Source organism: Elaeis guineensis, chromosome 16 (assembly GCF_000442705.2).
Source record: "Elaeis guineensis isolate ETL-2024a chromosome 16, EG11, whole genome shotgun sequence".
Classification (NCBI taxonomy): Eukaryota; Viridiplantae; Streptophyta; class Magnoliopsida; order Arecales; family Arecaceae; genus Elaeis; species Elaeis guineensis.
Genome location: NC_026008.2, coordinates 21,401,986 through 21,416,906, shown reverse-complemented (window position 1 = coordinate 21,416,906; position 14,921 = coordinate 21,401,986). Strand labels below are relative to the sequence as shown.

The 14,921-nt window shown below is 37.7% G+C and overlaps 2 protein-coding genes across 3 annotated transcripts; one reads left to right on the top strand and one right to left on the bottom strand.

Annotated features, from left to right (window-relative positions):
- Positions 1 to 652: 652 nt before the first annotated feature.
- LOC105059257 (pentatricopeptide repeat-containing protein At1g11290, chloroplastic) lies at positions 653 to 3,929 on the top strand. The gene is given in 2 exon segments (XM_010942488.4): positions 653 to 823; positions 826 to 3,929. Coding segments are annotated over 2 exon segments (2,460 nt in total). The 5' UTR covers positions 653 to 723; the 3' UTR covers positions 3,186 to 3,929.
- Positions 3,930 to 4,401: 472 nt separating this feature from the next.
- Positions 4,402 to 12,288, bottom strand: LOC105059256 (TOM1-like protein 1). 2 transcript variants are annotated; one of them, XM_010942487.4, is made up of 4 exons: positions 12,163 to 12,288; positions 9,406 to 9,924; positions 8,083 to 8,319; positions 4,402 to 4,980 (listed from the first exon to the last, which is right to left on the bottom strand). In XM_010942487.4, exons 2-4 carry the CDS (start codon positions 9,922 to 9,924, stop codon positions 4,573 to 4,575), a joined length of 1,164 nt encoding a protein of 387 aa, XP_010940789.1. In that variant the 5' UTR covers positions 12,163 to 12,288; the 3' UTR covers positions 4,402 to 4,572. The 2 variants fall into 2 exon arrangements, with proteins under 2 accessions (XP_010940789.1, XP_073105851.1); XM_073249750.1 differs by lacking the exon at positions 12,163 to 12,288 and adding an exon at positions 12,109 to 12,128.
- Positions 12,289 to 14,921: the final 2,633 nt, after the last annotated feature.

Below are 14,921 nucleotides of genomic sequence, written 5' to 3'. Positions count from 1 at the left end.
ATCACAATCACTACTTGATATACGAAACACAATGAAATTTTATTTCTAGTGATATTTCAGTGATATATCAAATACAGTGATCATATATCATCCCATTATTTGCACATCACCCAGTGCTCATATCATTTTGGTGATCACATCACCTTAGTGATCATATCATTGGTGATATATCATAAATACCTTAGGCAAGAGTCAGGATTAGATTTTAAAAGGATTGAGTCAATTCTTAGTTCATCCTAGAATCAGAATCAGAATGAAATTCTTTCCAATTAAATAGTTGGAATGGAGTCATCAATTCTCAATGCCATTTCGGACCCCAACTCCCTCCCATCAAACACCCCCTACGTTCCAAGCAGGAGATAAGTTGATTCGCCGTGGGTCCAATTCCTGATGCCAAATTATCGGTTACATCACCGCCCAGTAACCAATCAATAGATAGAAAAATAATGTACTCACAGATCAATGGCTTCTAATATAATATTACAAGGTGAAGCAAAATCCCTAATAACAGGCAAAGCTGAAAGCTCTTTTCTTTAGAGCTTATCAATTAGAGGTTCTAGTTTTAATATTTTTTAGAGAATTTTTAATACAATTCTTGGACATTGCATCATCACCCTTGAACCTTTCCTCCTCCGTTTTTTTTTTTTTTTTTTTAAGCCCAAAAGTATACATACCATCTCCCCTCACTCTTCTCAGTCTGACACCCCCAAGAAAACTAACCAAATGCTGTCCACCCTGAATCCTTTCACTCCTCCTCCTTCCCCCTCTTCTTCCTCCTCTCCAAGACCAAGACCACCGCCTGCGTCCAATCCGTCTCTCCCCTTCCCCCGTCCCCAACTCCCCAAATCTCTTCCCACCTCTTCTCCCACCCCTCCTCCCTCCTCCTCGAGCTCTGCTCTGACCCCCGAGAGCTCCGCCAATTCCTCCCCCTCGTCGTCAAGCACGGGCTTTTTCACGAGCACATCTTTCAAACAAAGCTCCTTGGCCTCTTCTCCCGCTTCGGACACCTCCACGAGGCGGCCCTTGTCTTCGACTCCATCGTCGACAAGACCGACGAACTCTATCATTCCATGCTCAAAGGCCATGCTAAGCACTCCCCTCTCGACAAAGCTCTCGCCTTTTTCTGCACCATGAAGCACGCCCATGTCCGCCCCGTGGTCTATAACTTCACTTACCTGTTGAAGAGCTGCGGTGACAATGCGGACCTCAAGAGGGGCCGGGAGATCCACTCCCAGTTGATCTCTAATGGGTTCAGTTCCAATGTCTTCACGATGACCGCTGTCGTCAATATGTATGCTAAATGCCGACGAATTGATGAGGCTAGGAAGATGTTCGATAGAATGCCTGAGAGGGACTCGGTGGCATGGAATGCGATAGTTGCTGGTTATGCGCAGAATGGGTTGGCGGAGAGTGCTTTGGGGATGGTTGCAAGAATGCAGGAGGACGGGGTGACACCTGACTCAATCTCCCTTGTTTCAGCTTTGCCTGCCTGCGCCAACATTGGGTCTATGAGGATCGGGAAATCTGTTCATGGTGTTGCAATTCGAGCTGGATTTGATTCGATGGTGAACATTTCAACTGCTCTGGTGGACATGTATGCGAAGTGCGGGGCCATCGAGAAAGCAAGATTGGTTTTTGATAGGATGAGGCTAAAGAATGTTGTATCATGGAACTCAATGATCGATGGTTATGGGCAGAGTGGAGATGCTGAGGAGGCAATTAGGCTGTTTAAGGAGATGTTGGCAGAAGGTTTTGAGCCGACGGATGTCACCATTATGTGCGCTTTGCATGCATGTGGAGAATTAGGGGATCTTGAGGAGGGGACGTTTGTTCATGAGATGCTAATTAGACTTGGATTGGGGTCCGATGCTTCGGTTATGAATTCTCTGATCACCATGTATTCCAAGTGTAAGAGAGTAGATCTTGCCGCCGAGATATTTGAGTGCCTGCGGGCAAAAACTCTTGTCTCGTGGAATGCTATGATTTGGGGCTATGCACAGAATGGACGCACTGATGATGCTTTGAGACTCTTTAGCAAGATGCAGTGGCAGAATGTAAAGCCAGATTCTTTCACCCTAGTTAGTGTAATTCCTGCACTTGCTGACTTTTCGGTCTTAAGGCAGGCAAAATGGGTTCATGGATATGCTATTAGATTGTGTTTGGATGGTAATATTTTTGTGAGGACAGCTCTAATTGACTTGTATGCAAAGTGTGGGCGTGTTAACATAGCAAGAAAGCTCTTTGATGCAACTAATGAGAGGCATGTGACAACATGGAATGCAATGATAGATGGCTATGGAACTCATGGGTTTGGCAAGTCTGCTATTGAGTTGTTTGAGGAGATGAAAAGGAGCCCTGTGAAACCTAATGACATCACATTCCTCTGTGTTTTATCAGCTTGCAGCCATGCTGGTTTGGTTGATGAGGGGCAGAAGTACTTTGCAAGCATGAAGAAAGACTATGGCTTTGAGCCAGGAATGGACCACTATGGGTCTATGGTGGACCTTTTAGGTCGTGCCGGTAAGCTTGATGAAGCTTGGGACTTCATCCAGAAGATGCCGATCAAACCTAGCATTAGTGTTTATGGTGCCATGTTGGGTGCTTGTAAGATTTACAAAAATGTACAGTTGGGAGAGGCGGCGGCCAAGAGACTGTTTGAGCTAGAGCCAGAAGATGGAGGTTATCATGTGTTATTGGCTAATATATATGCAACAGCTTCTATGTGGGAGGATGTAGCTAGGGTGAGAACTATGATGGAGAAGAAAGGCTTGCAGAAGACTCCGGGTTCCAGTTTTATTGATTTGAAAAATGAAGTTCATACCTTCTATTCGGGGAGTACAAATCACCCTCAGGCAGGGAGGATATATGCAAGATTAGATAGATTGATGGATGAGATTAAGGCTGTGGGCTATGTGCCTGATACCGAGTCAATACATGATGTGGAAGAGGATGTCAAAGAACAGCTGCTCAACACCCACAGTGAGAAGCTGGCCATTGCATTTGGGCTCATAAACACTAGCCCAGGCACCACAATTCAGATACGAAAGAATCTTCGTATCTGCACTGACTGCCATAATGCGACAAAATTCATATCTCAGGTGACCGGGCGGGAAATTATCCTGAGGGATATTCAGCGATTCCATCATTTTAAGAATGGACACTGTTCATGTGAAGATTATTGGTAGCAGGGCTTGTAGCTGTCTAAATTCTAAGAGCCGCATAAATCATAGGTACCCTGTTGTATAGGCTCAAGAAAGTTCTGGTAATTAAGCTCATTGAGCAGTCAACAACATTCAAACAGTTGGACAACTCTGATTTTGCTATTTGTAAGAAGATGCTAGTTCTTCCATAGAAAGGTTGCTCAAGGGGAGTGTGCTGGAGCAGTCATCATGACAGAGTGGGTCTACATATTAAGTTCCAAGAATCCCTTAAAGCTAGAGGACCAAAGACAGAAGCTCTGCAAGTTTATAGGGTTGATGCCCCCAGATAAATTGACTGAGTGAATGTGCTTGCTGTGCACTTATATAATCTAACAATTATATGATTTGTGCAGGCGGCTTCAAGATGATAATATTTTGCAAAATTCTGTTATATAAAGAAGACCGCAAAGTTTACAACTATAATTGGCTCTAGACAAATGGATTTTAGGATGGAGGTGACAAGATGAATAATCACAGAAATGAAATTTCAAGGACCGTGTACTTAGGAAGACAAATAAGGAATTAGTGAGGGTTTTGATGGAGTCTTTTAGTTGGCTTTTAGTTGGTAGGACTTGATATCTGTGGCACGGCCTCTTCAGGTGATGTTAATGCAATGAAAGCCAAGAACTGAAGCAGAGAATTCTTCCATGTACCACAACAGTTGATTGCATATTCTTTAATCCATTTGTGGATGTGTAAACTAAATTAACAAAGCTAGTTGTCACCTCATTTGCAATTGTTCTATTTTCTATAATTTGGACATTATAACAACTTCAGGATAAACATGATGAACAGCATTATACGCGCTGATGGAGACAAAGGAATAGCTAATGGGAAAAATGAAGGCAGAGAGGAAATTTTTCTGAGTGGCAAAGGTAATGCATGTTCTATACTGCCTGACCGTGTGGAGGATGCAGATTATTTTAGAACGCTTCTCTGTAACGTACATAGAATGTCTCTAAGTTGGAAGTAAATATTATCCTCATTCCTCTTCCTCATTGCTTCTTTGTGAAATTGCTTCTCATGGAGCCTACGGAGGCTGCCCAAGGGGTTTCGTTGCTTGGTACTGGCTTCAATAAAGCAAACTACCTATCATCAACAAAATAAAGCAAACAAGCCACCATACAGACTGACACAGATCCATTGCTTGGTTGCTTGGATTTAGCTTATTTGCGCACCCACAGCATTTCTCAAGCTGACATTTTATCGTGATATGGAATGTTCCATTTCAACGCATGTATCAATCATTTATCTGACAAATCATCAAATATTCAAGTCTACAACCAGCAAGGCCAATCAACTATCTCTACAATTGGCCTCAAACCTAGAAACAGTGTGGGAGTGGGAAAAAAAAAAAAAAAAAAAAAAGCTTTTAGAAGGTGATAAGATCATCCTTCTGCTGCTTTTTTTTGGGATCCTGACCTTCAGATGAGTCGCCTCCTTTCTTACCAAATATCATCTCATCAAGGTCATCCATCATATTATCATCTCCACCTTGTGCTCGGGAGGCCGCCGATCTTCTAACAAGCACCTCCTCTTTGCTGAGCCGAGGAGAGTCTTCAGGTTCTACAGCAACTGGTATCATTGCAGGCTCTGGTTCAGACTGCACAACAGGTGGCATTCTCAGATCGTCATACTTGGTCAGGGCCTTCTGAAGTTCATCATTCACGTTCAAGGCCTCAAAGAGCGTAGACTCACTATCACCAGCTGTTTCTATGATCTTTTGGATGGTGAACTGAGATTGGCGGCACTGTTGCACAAGGGTGGTTGTCAGGTCATCCTGCATGCAGAACAAGTATGATCAATCTGCACAACGGGCATAAACGATGCACATCAAAGCACAGATGCAAAGCACAAATGAAGCATGACTTGACAATGGCATCAACCGGGAAAAAAAAAGGAAAAAAAAGGAAAAACCAGTGATAGGTTTACCAGAAACCAAAGCAGTAGAGATTAGAATTTCCGAAGATTGGAGGAAAAATTTGAAGGTGTTAATCTTATGAAGGGGCAATTTTTATTAATTATTTAGAGACTAAGAAGAATGACCAAAATTTCTGGATCTAGTTTTTGGAATTGTATACAGATGGAACTTGTCGATGGTTGCGATGACAGCTATTTTTAAGACAAGTAAACATCTCAAATATAAAAAGGAAGTTGGCAGAATGCAAAGCTATCTCAATCAATTCTTTATTACTTTCACTTCAATTTATGCTGCTACACCTCTAACATCTTCTCCCAATTTACCTTTACTAGTAGTTTACTACACTTCCAACTCAAAATTCCCACATCTGTCATTCATTTTGGTTGCTTGCACCTTGGTTCTTGCTCAACATTTTGAAATATATGATATTGACGGCCTGTGATTGTCATTTTGTAAATTCACTGTGAAAGCATCTGTTATCCAGTTCATTCTCGAACTGTAGTTTTACAAAACAAAACGTCTTAACTATACTTTTAATCTTTGGTATAATAAAACAATCAACATAATGAAACCAATTACATGTATCTTGGCCACTAATTTTGGGAAGTGCCTCATTTTCATTTATAAAAAAAATTACATTTTGCATGCCATAACTCTTACATGTATCTTGGCCACTAATTTTGAGAAGTGCCTCATTTTCATTTATAAAAAAGAATTACATTTTGCGTGCCATATACCCTATTCTTATTCTACTACATTCTTAAGACTTATTCTTTGTGGTTATACTTTGTAATTCTACTTTAGATTTCCGAGTTGTCCTCTTCTCATTAGTCAAATTTTGCATCTTCTTAAGCATTAACAATGTTTCACCTATTTTAAAAAGGTACCATCTTAGTGCAGACCCTTAATATAAGCTAGCATAACTGGAATAAGTCCTGCCATAAGTATTCCTGAAGATTGTTTCGTAGTTTGTCAGTTTTTTTCTAAAACTTTTCTAAAACAGGTGACTATAATATATAATTTCTGAAAAAGAACTTATATGGAAAAAAAGTAGGGGAATCCAATTTTTATAAACTCCATTTTTCAGGTTTTATAAGCTGCTAGTTTTGGCAAAATGAGTTTTATGGAAATAAAAAAAACAGCCATTTTTGTAAAAATCATTTATTTTGGATTTTTTAAAAAACTTGTTTTTAGTAAATCTTGTCAATGAGACAGCCTCCTAATGCTTGTACTAATGCAACATCGATGTCTTTTTTTTGACAATTTAAATATACTTTCCACACACACCCATTGCCCCAATTGCACGCCAAATTACCTCTCTTGACACTTCATAGAACATTTTTAAACACAATATCAAACTCTTTGTTTTTCCAGTAATCATTACATCAATTGCCTAAGCAAGAAATAGCCTCCATGATTGACCTTCCTAGCACAAGACCAACTAGAAATACATTGGGAAAAGATGAAAAAGCCTTTAGATAAATGATGAGCAACTCCTAAGGACTCATTTGGTTCACGAGAAGTGAAGGGAGGGGAGAGATAGTTCCTGAGAAGTGGAGAGGGAGTCTTTTATTTAGTTGAAATTTTAAGAGGAAAAAAAATGAAAAAATCTCTCCCTATAGAAAGACACTCTCCACATTTTATGGGACGTAGAAACCAATGGGAGAGGTGAGTGTTGGGACTTCCCATGAGATGGAAACTGATAGTCCTTTTTTCTTTCCAAAAATATCCTTTTAAGATCCATAATTGAAATTCTATAAAATATCAATAGATGATTAAGATGAAATACATAATAGTGATATATGCCAAGGTCTCTATTTTCTTCTTCTTGCAAAATTAATATAATATTATAATAATATTATCCTAATATTTATATTAATATAATATTTATATTAATATATATTATAATATTTATAATTTAATATATATTATAATATTTATAATATGTAAATATTATTTAATATTTTTATTAATATAATATTTTATTAATATAATATAATATTTAATATTATATATAATATAATATTATTATTTATATTATATATAATATAATATTATTATTTATATTATATAAAGTTTGGAAGCACAAAGATATCGTCTTATATTTATTAAGGGTATAATACTTATTTTACATAGTTTTTCAGGAAAGTAGATGCTCAACCAAACATAAGCCATTCTGGAATAAACCATTTTTTCATGATCAGCCAAATATACTAAAATTATATTCTTAAGAAGTTACTTCCAGGAAATTGATTCCTGAGACGAAAAATCTTCCCGTGAACCAAACGAGTCCTAAGAGTCACCATCCTATCAGCAAGTCATCAAATCATTTCTCATTTTTCTTTGATATCAGGAATCACAGAAGACATATAACTGCAGAAAAGCATATTTCATATTCAGATGTAAAATACCATAAAGCATATCATTGTGTTGAAGGACCCATATCACTTAGACTAACATAGATATTCATATTGCCACTAAAAAGTTAAATGATCAAGTCAACCTTACTCAGCAAAAACTAATGACCTAATCCAACTTCATCATCATAAACATAATGCACTTCATTAAGGTCCAGCAACTTGAAAATAAAAGGGTATTGCAGAATATAATACAAATGTCAACTCAATAAAGAAAGGGGCAACTTATAATTTTCTATATTAATCCTACAAAGAAACATGTCAAGTATATCAATTTTTTATCATTAAGTATATTAATTTTCAGCAACTTGAATATAAAAGGGTATCGCACAATATAATGTAAATGTCAACTCAATAAAGAAAGGGGCAACTTATAATTTTCTATATTAATCCTACATAGAAACATGTTAAGCATATCAATTTTTTATCATTATGTTTAATCATGCTTCAGCTATACATTTTTATAGCACCTATTTCTGTATTGATTTTTTTGTTAGACGAAGGCCTAAAGGACCATTTCTATACAATGCATGAAATATTTCACCTTTAAAGCATCTTGCTGTGGGGAAGATGACAAAACCGTTGAAAGGAGTTCAATGCTGTTTCGAGCCACATCAAATGCTTCTTTTATTTGTTCAGGAGAAAAGCTTTGCACAGGAACATCATTATAAGCCTCCTGAGACAGATTCTCTGTTTCTGGAACTGAACGTGGTGGGGTAAATATTGGAGCCAAACTCTCATCATCACGTCCAGGAAAACGAACACCTCTTGATTTTAAACTCTACAAGAGACATGATTACTCATCAGACCACCTCTACAGAAAAACTCAATTCAGCCTACATCAGTTAACATAGTTAACACGGTTAGGCGTTACTGTAATAGTTTTGGTAACCTCATCATATCGACGGGCAAATGAATTGATTGTCAATATCATGAGATACAATTTTATCATTACATAGCATATAATGACAAATTATGGAATTTTTTTGTCTCCATATAAATGTAAATGAGCATTAACATTTATGTAAAACAAAGGGAGCTGTACTAAGAAAATCTTTTGGCAATACAAATTTATGTTGTGACACACACACACACACACACACACACACACACACAAAAATACATACATACATACATATATATTTATGTGTGTGTGTGTGTGTGTCTATATATGTATATCGATATATGTATGTATGTATATAGATATAATGTGTGCGCGCGCGCGCGCATGTGCATAGTTGGGTTGGTAGTCCTGCAATCATATATTACAATGAACCCACAGTTTGAAGATATAAAATAATGGCACCAATATCAGAGTTGACATCCCTGATTCTATGCAGATATTGAGATCATAATTGCTAATCTGGATTTCCAGTTGAGGAGAGAGACAAACATCCTGCCAGTTTTTAAGCATGCTTTTACTAAAATGGCAACGCCATTTTGATGCACAGGGATAATTCTTATTACTTAAGATATTTAATGATCAATAAATCACCAGAAATATTTCAAGAACAACTAATGTTAATCAAAAATATCTTCATTGCTTCTTTTCATGCTGAGAATGTTGTTCCTAAAAATGCCAAACATGGGAATTTAGAAAATGCTTTTTTTAAGTAATTCAGAAAAATGTTTGAATCCTTAGTTAGTGGATTTATAATGAAAATCCAAAGAGCAAAAACAAAATTGCCTTGCAAGTTCTTTATATAAGATGCAGAATGATAGAATTTCCTAGCTTTGCAATTATGAATTTATTTACATATTTATTTGAATGCTAGTATTTTGGTTGTCAGGTAGCATTTTTTTTAAAGATCATAGCATGCTATCTGAGAGGTTTACAATAACAATGCTAACTGTATAATATATCTACCTTGTAAGTTTCCTCGTACACCGGAAGGTATCGTAGTTCATTTCCTGATTCTCCCCATGCTTCAATTAGAAGCAGCGCTTTATTGCGATTGTTCACTACAGTTTGCGGGTTGTCGATCAATTTGACCATCTCATCCAGGACCCTCTCAGAAGCAACTTCTGAGAAGGCCTTCTCACAGTTCTTAACACAGGTCTCAAGAAGAACCAACGCAAGATATTGAACTCTTGGATTCTTCAACATGATCTGATTCTTGATAGCCCGTATCAGTTCAACACTGTTGACCTTTTCACCATTGATCAAATCACAGATCTCAAGATTGATAGACCAATCAGGTCCCTCCAACGTCTCTGCAGTGGCCTCTTCAACCATCTTCTCTGCTTGGTTCTGACCTTGGAATAGCTCTTTCATCTTGAGGGACATAGAACTCATGCCAGTTTTCATCTTCTGTCCCACCTCAGCTCCACTGATCCTCAGGCGCTCACCAAAGGCGCTGACTTTATCCATCAGATTGTCCCCCATCTTCAAATCCAAAATGATAGTGTAAATAGGACAACAAACCTTCCAAAAAGACCTCCAAGAGGTAGAATTTTAGAAGCAGAATTTTGGATACAGATAAGAAAAAGATCCAGGGTTTAAGTCCAACAATGACGTACTGCCCACATAAAAAACAAGAAATAAGAAAAGAAATTTAATTTTATTACACATATGCTCCTGGATTCTGCATCTTCTGATCAGATGATTGAAAACCTTGACTAAATACAACATACCAGAAGGAAAGCTAACCAGTTATAGGGACAACTTACAACTTTACAGAACGAGCCAGACAAGGAAATAAATATGAGAAAAATGTAGCATAAGGATGGCAGTCAAGTGGATATTTCTGGGTATGTGACCCATCCTAAACACTAATAGGACCCATTTAGCAATACCCTATAGGGCTTGGGAATCCCACACAGGTTCTAGATGGATTTGGGATTTACCCCTTGGGTATCCGCTATCTGAATCCAGTTATATATAAATACCAACACAATACCCTAGCCATCATTTAAGCTTCCCTATTCGGCCGCCGCTCCAAGCCTCCCACCCTATTAAGACTCCTGAGGATGGAAAACACAGAGAAAATACGAGGGAAAACATAGGAAAAATCCACGAAATCAAAGGAAAAAAAAAAACCAATAAATAAAATGTAAGACCTTTCCCACATAGATGGATCTTTTTCTTTTTGCCTTTTTCGTTTCTTTTTCTTTACATTTCAGTTTCTTTGTTGGAGATTTGTGGGGAAGGAGAGCATCTGAAGAAGATTGGAGGGATTTCTTGTATTCCAGTTGGGTTTTTTATCAAGCATTTGGGATCTTGTGCAAGTTGTGGCACTGTTAGTCTGGCCCTTGAGGTTTTGAGAGCTTAATCTTGGTAGAAGCATGATAGTTTGTGGGGTTTGGGGATTTTGATTGCAAGGATTCTTTTTGGCTGCAGAAATTTCAATGGGGTTTGGGGATTTTGATTGAAAGGATTCTTCTTTGGCTGCAGAAATTTCAATTCATGGAGTTTTGTTCCCATGATATTTTGGTCAGGCGGGTTCAGGTACCCAAATAACCTGACTCAGTAAAGGATAATCAGGCGGGCTCAGGTACCTGATGCATACACCAATTTTCAATGGGACGGGTTTGGGATGTTTGGTTAAGTTTGTAATCATGTTTGGGATGGATTCAGGTAGGAAAATTTTAAACAGATTCAGATACCGGTAGTGCAAATTTTGCGGTAAGTTTGTAATCAGGTTTGGTTAAGTTTGTAATCAGGTTTGGGATGGATTCCATAGGAAAATTTTAAACAGATTCAGATACCGGTAGTGCAAATTTTGCAGGTATTTTACCCCTTGCCATCATTGTAGCATTTGTTTTGTTTCTTGGAAGTGCAGAAGTTCCAAAACATTATAATTTCAAGAAACATTTCTTTCATATAAATAATTTCAAGAAAGTCATCGACATTCAGTGACTATTCACCACTTCACACAAGAAATGAAAAAAACGCAAAACAGAACACCGCTCATCAGACAACACCGATTTAGGAAAATATATGCTTTCTGCGGTGCAGTATCCAGTTACAAAAACAGCAACAAATAATCAAGCCAAACGCAGAATATGCATTCAAACTACTTTACAAACTATATTTTATACATACCATAAGATTAGGGTTTCATCCCTTCCAATATTACGTGCTGACAAAACCCTTAAATCCCAAAATAATTCCCTATTATCTCCAATAAAACCTTAAAAATTTTAATTATAAGTTCAAGAACCATATTAAACCCAAATTAGTATCAACGGGACCCAAATACAATTCTAGGGTTTTAGAAGTGCTGATCGATTTCGCAAAACCTTGAGCCAATAAAATCTACTGTACGTAAACATCAAAAGACACAAAGCTATAAACTATGCTATTGGATGCAATCCCTGAATCCATATCTCTATTATTCATCCAAACAGACACCCCCCAAAAAAAGCAACAAAAATCCAGCAATTCAATCATAAACCTTTAATCAAAGCCACCCAAAATCGTATTCTCACGAAAACTATCGATTCCAAGAAAAAAGATCACATCTTTACATCAAAAGACGGAATCTAACGGAGGAAATAACAAGTCAGAATAAGACAACAAAAGGGTTTTTTTAGCAATAAAAGTTCTACAAGCAGGAAATTTCACAACCTCATGGGCGCTGCGATTCGAGTAGAAGACGATCAAAATCGTCGATAAATTTACCTCGAAATCGAATCCCAGAGAAGGGCACTTGGTTTGGGTTTTCTTCGCTGCTTTGTCTGCCTCGTAGTCGTTTGGCTTGACCTCGTCTCACCCAATTTATAAATTCGCATAAATATCATAGCTAAATAAGAAAATATTAATTTAACTATTTTGTGAAGGGTTGGAAGGATCTGAGCCGTCAGATTATGCCGCTTGGTGATTGCCAGTCGTTGGATCATTTTCTATGTCCGACTGGGCTGCGAGTGGGTAGTTTTGTGCTACAAGGGTTTCCAGCTCTCGGCCTATGGACTGGTATCAGACTTGCGCGATGGAGTATGATTGATATATTGGTTCAAGAGTGTGCTAAAAAAAGATGGGCAAACGGCAACCCCAGCCCAAACTGTTTTTTTTGGTTCGGTTTGTATCACTGTTTTTTGAAATTCAATTTAGTTCGGTCTAAAAGGTCTTAAATTTTTAAAAAAATTGATTTAATTTTGATTTGAGATTTTAAAAAACTGAGTCATACTGAATTGATCCAATCCGACCCATATGTATATATATAAATATAAATATATTCAAACTGAACCGATTCTATCCATATATATATATATATATATATATATATATATATATATATAACTGATTGAACCATGAACTCAATCTGAATTGATTTTCTTAGTTCAATTTATATTATTTTTTTTCTTAATTCAATTTAGTTTCAATTTGAAAAAATTTTGAACCGAAAAAATTTCAATCAGTTTCGATTTGAATTTTTAGAAAATTGATTAAACTTGGCCCAACCCAACCACACCCTCCCCCAACCCCGCGCATGCATATATATATATATATATATATATATATATATATATATATATATATATATATATATATTAATTTTTATATTTATATATATATAATAGTCAATCCGATAAACTGAACTAAATCGAACCAAATTTTTCAAATCGATTTCAAGCAGTTTCTATAGATGTTCGGTTTAATTTCAATTTCGGGGTTTTAGAGAACTGGTTTAAATCGATTTGGTTTCTGGTTTAGTTTCAAATAGACTTGACTTGAGCATACCCCTATTTAATTATCCCATATAATGTCATCTATGTTAGTCAAAATTTTCTAATTATTTTTTTCCAATTTTTTGGTTAGTTATTAATTATAAATTATTCAAAGTAGTTGAGATTTTGATTTCTTGGTTATTAAAATTTTGGACAAAATCTTGAAATATCTTGACTCATTCCTCCTGCCCAACTTTCCATATTAATGGCGACAAACCTAAATCTTGACCTATCCTGATCCTCTCCATCCATGGCCAGCTGAGATATCCAGTCTTAAAATATTATAATGTTGTAAGAAATATCCATGATCTATGGTATGAGGAGATTGGTGCTGTTGCCACAAGACTCCAGAGAGGTGCTGATGTGATTGGAGTTGGATGCCACTTGAGATCCATAATGCCAAGGAGTATCTGCAAAGAAAGTCCACACTCATCAGGGTTGTTCTAACAGGGGATCCTCTGATGCTTAAGTTAGCTGGAGCTTTGAGAACAGTCGAGAGAAAAGAGAGTGAGAACCGAGAGAGTGGAGAGAGTTCTCCTTCCTCCTCCCCTAGGGCTTGCCATTCTCTCGAGTGATTATCCTTTCTTGCCTTATTTGAGGATTCTTTTCGTACCTCTTTTATATGGAAGTTGAGTCCACAGGCCATTAGCCAGAATCTATAGGTTTATTAGGCCTAACTCTATAAGCTGTTTGGTCATGTTCTGATATTTTGTTGAAGGAGAAATTTCTCCCACTTTCTCTGAATCAAGATTATTAGTTGTGGATGTCAGGCGCAGGCTTCCCTTGCACGACTAATCAAATTGGTGGTCCTGAGTCCATACCTAATATGACCTCACCACATCATCTTGGAGGATTGGTCCTGGTCGATGGGTCTCTCCAACAACATATGCCCCCTACTTCTGAGTTCAAAGTGATCTTTGGGCTTCGAGTAAAGAAAGTAGTTGCCTTGGTAGTTGAACCTCCGACCTAGTTTCCTCTTGGACACGTTTGCATTACTACTTTTGGTAAGAAACTTTTGAGGATTAATGATGCATCATTTTTGCAACTCGCACTACCTTTATTAAGGAGGGAGCTCGAGGGATTGCAGGATGATGCTTTCAAGGGAAGAAATCCGGAGATTGCCTTTGGATCTACCTAGACCTACCATGTAGCAAGTCGTGACATGTTCCAAGGCAAGCTTTGCAAGTTATCTCATATGGCTGGATCGAATAAGGGTGTGATGAAGAGCCGCAAGATCCATCGCTTTAGGGCTGGTCAAGTGGCAAGATCTGGTGATTTGATGATCGAATCTATACCATCGATGGTCTATATAAATAGACCACTCATCTGGTCGGGTTTCCTGCCATCTAACTATCAGTTACTCTTTTATCACGATAGTCTTCAAAGGTAGATTCTCTTTTTCTCATCTTGTAGCTATGAAGCCATCACTATCATCCATTAAGTTGGTAGTGAAGAAGAAGATGAGCTCCTCGACTGGAGAGTCCTCATCCAAGAGGACGAGGAGTATCCAATCAGTGCCTTTTGTCCTCGACCTGTCGCAATCCTTGATGGGGACTAGGACAAGTCGGTTGCAGTTGGAAGGCCATAGATTATTGTGTTGACTGCATCGGAGTCATTTCAGGTTCCTTTTCTATCAGGCTAGGCCCGCCTCCCTCTAGAGGATTGGTAAGGCTCAGAGCGAGCCCTTCTTTACCCAAAGGCAGAGGGGGGTTC

Bases quoted from the DNA above. Each gene is read 5' to 3' on its own strand.
- LOC105059256 (XM_010942487.4), bottom strand. From the start codon at position 9,924: ATGGGGGACAATCTGATGGATAAAGTCAGCGCCTTTGGTGAGCGCCTG. The intron at 8,320-9,405 runs GTAGATATATTA...TGTCTCTTGTAG, and splicing joins TGTACGAGGAAACTTACAAG to AGTTTAAAATCAAGAGGTGT. The intron at 4,981-8,082 runs GTGAAATATTTC...TTCTGCATGCAG, and splicing joins CACAGCAAGATGCTTTAAAG to GATGACCTGACAACCACCCT.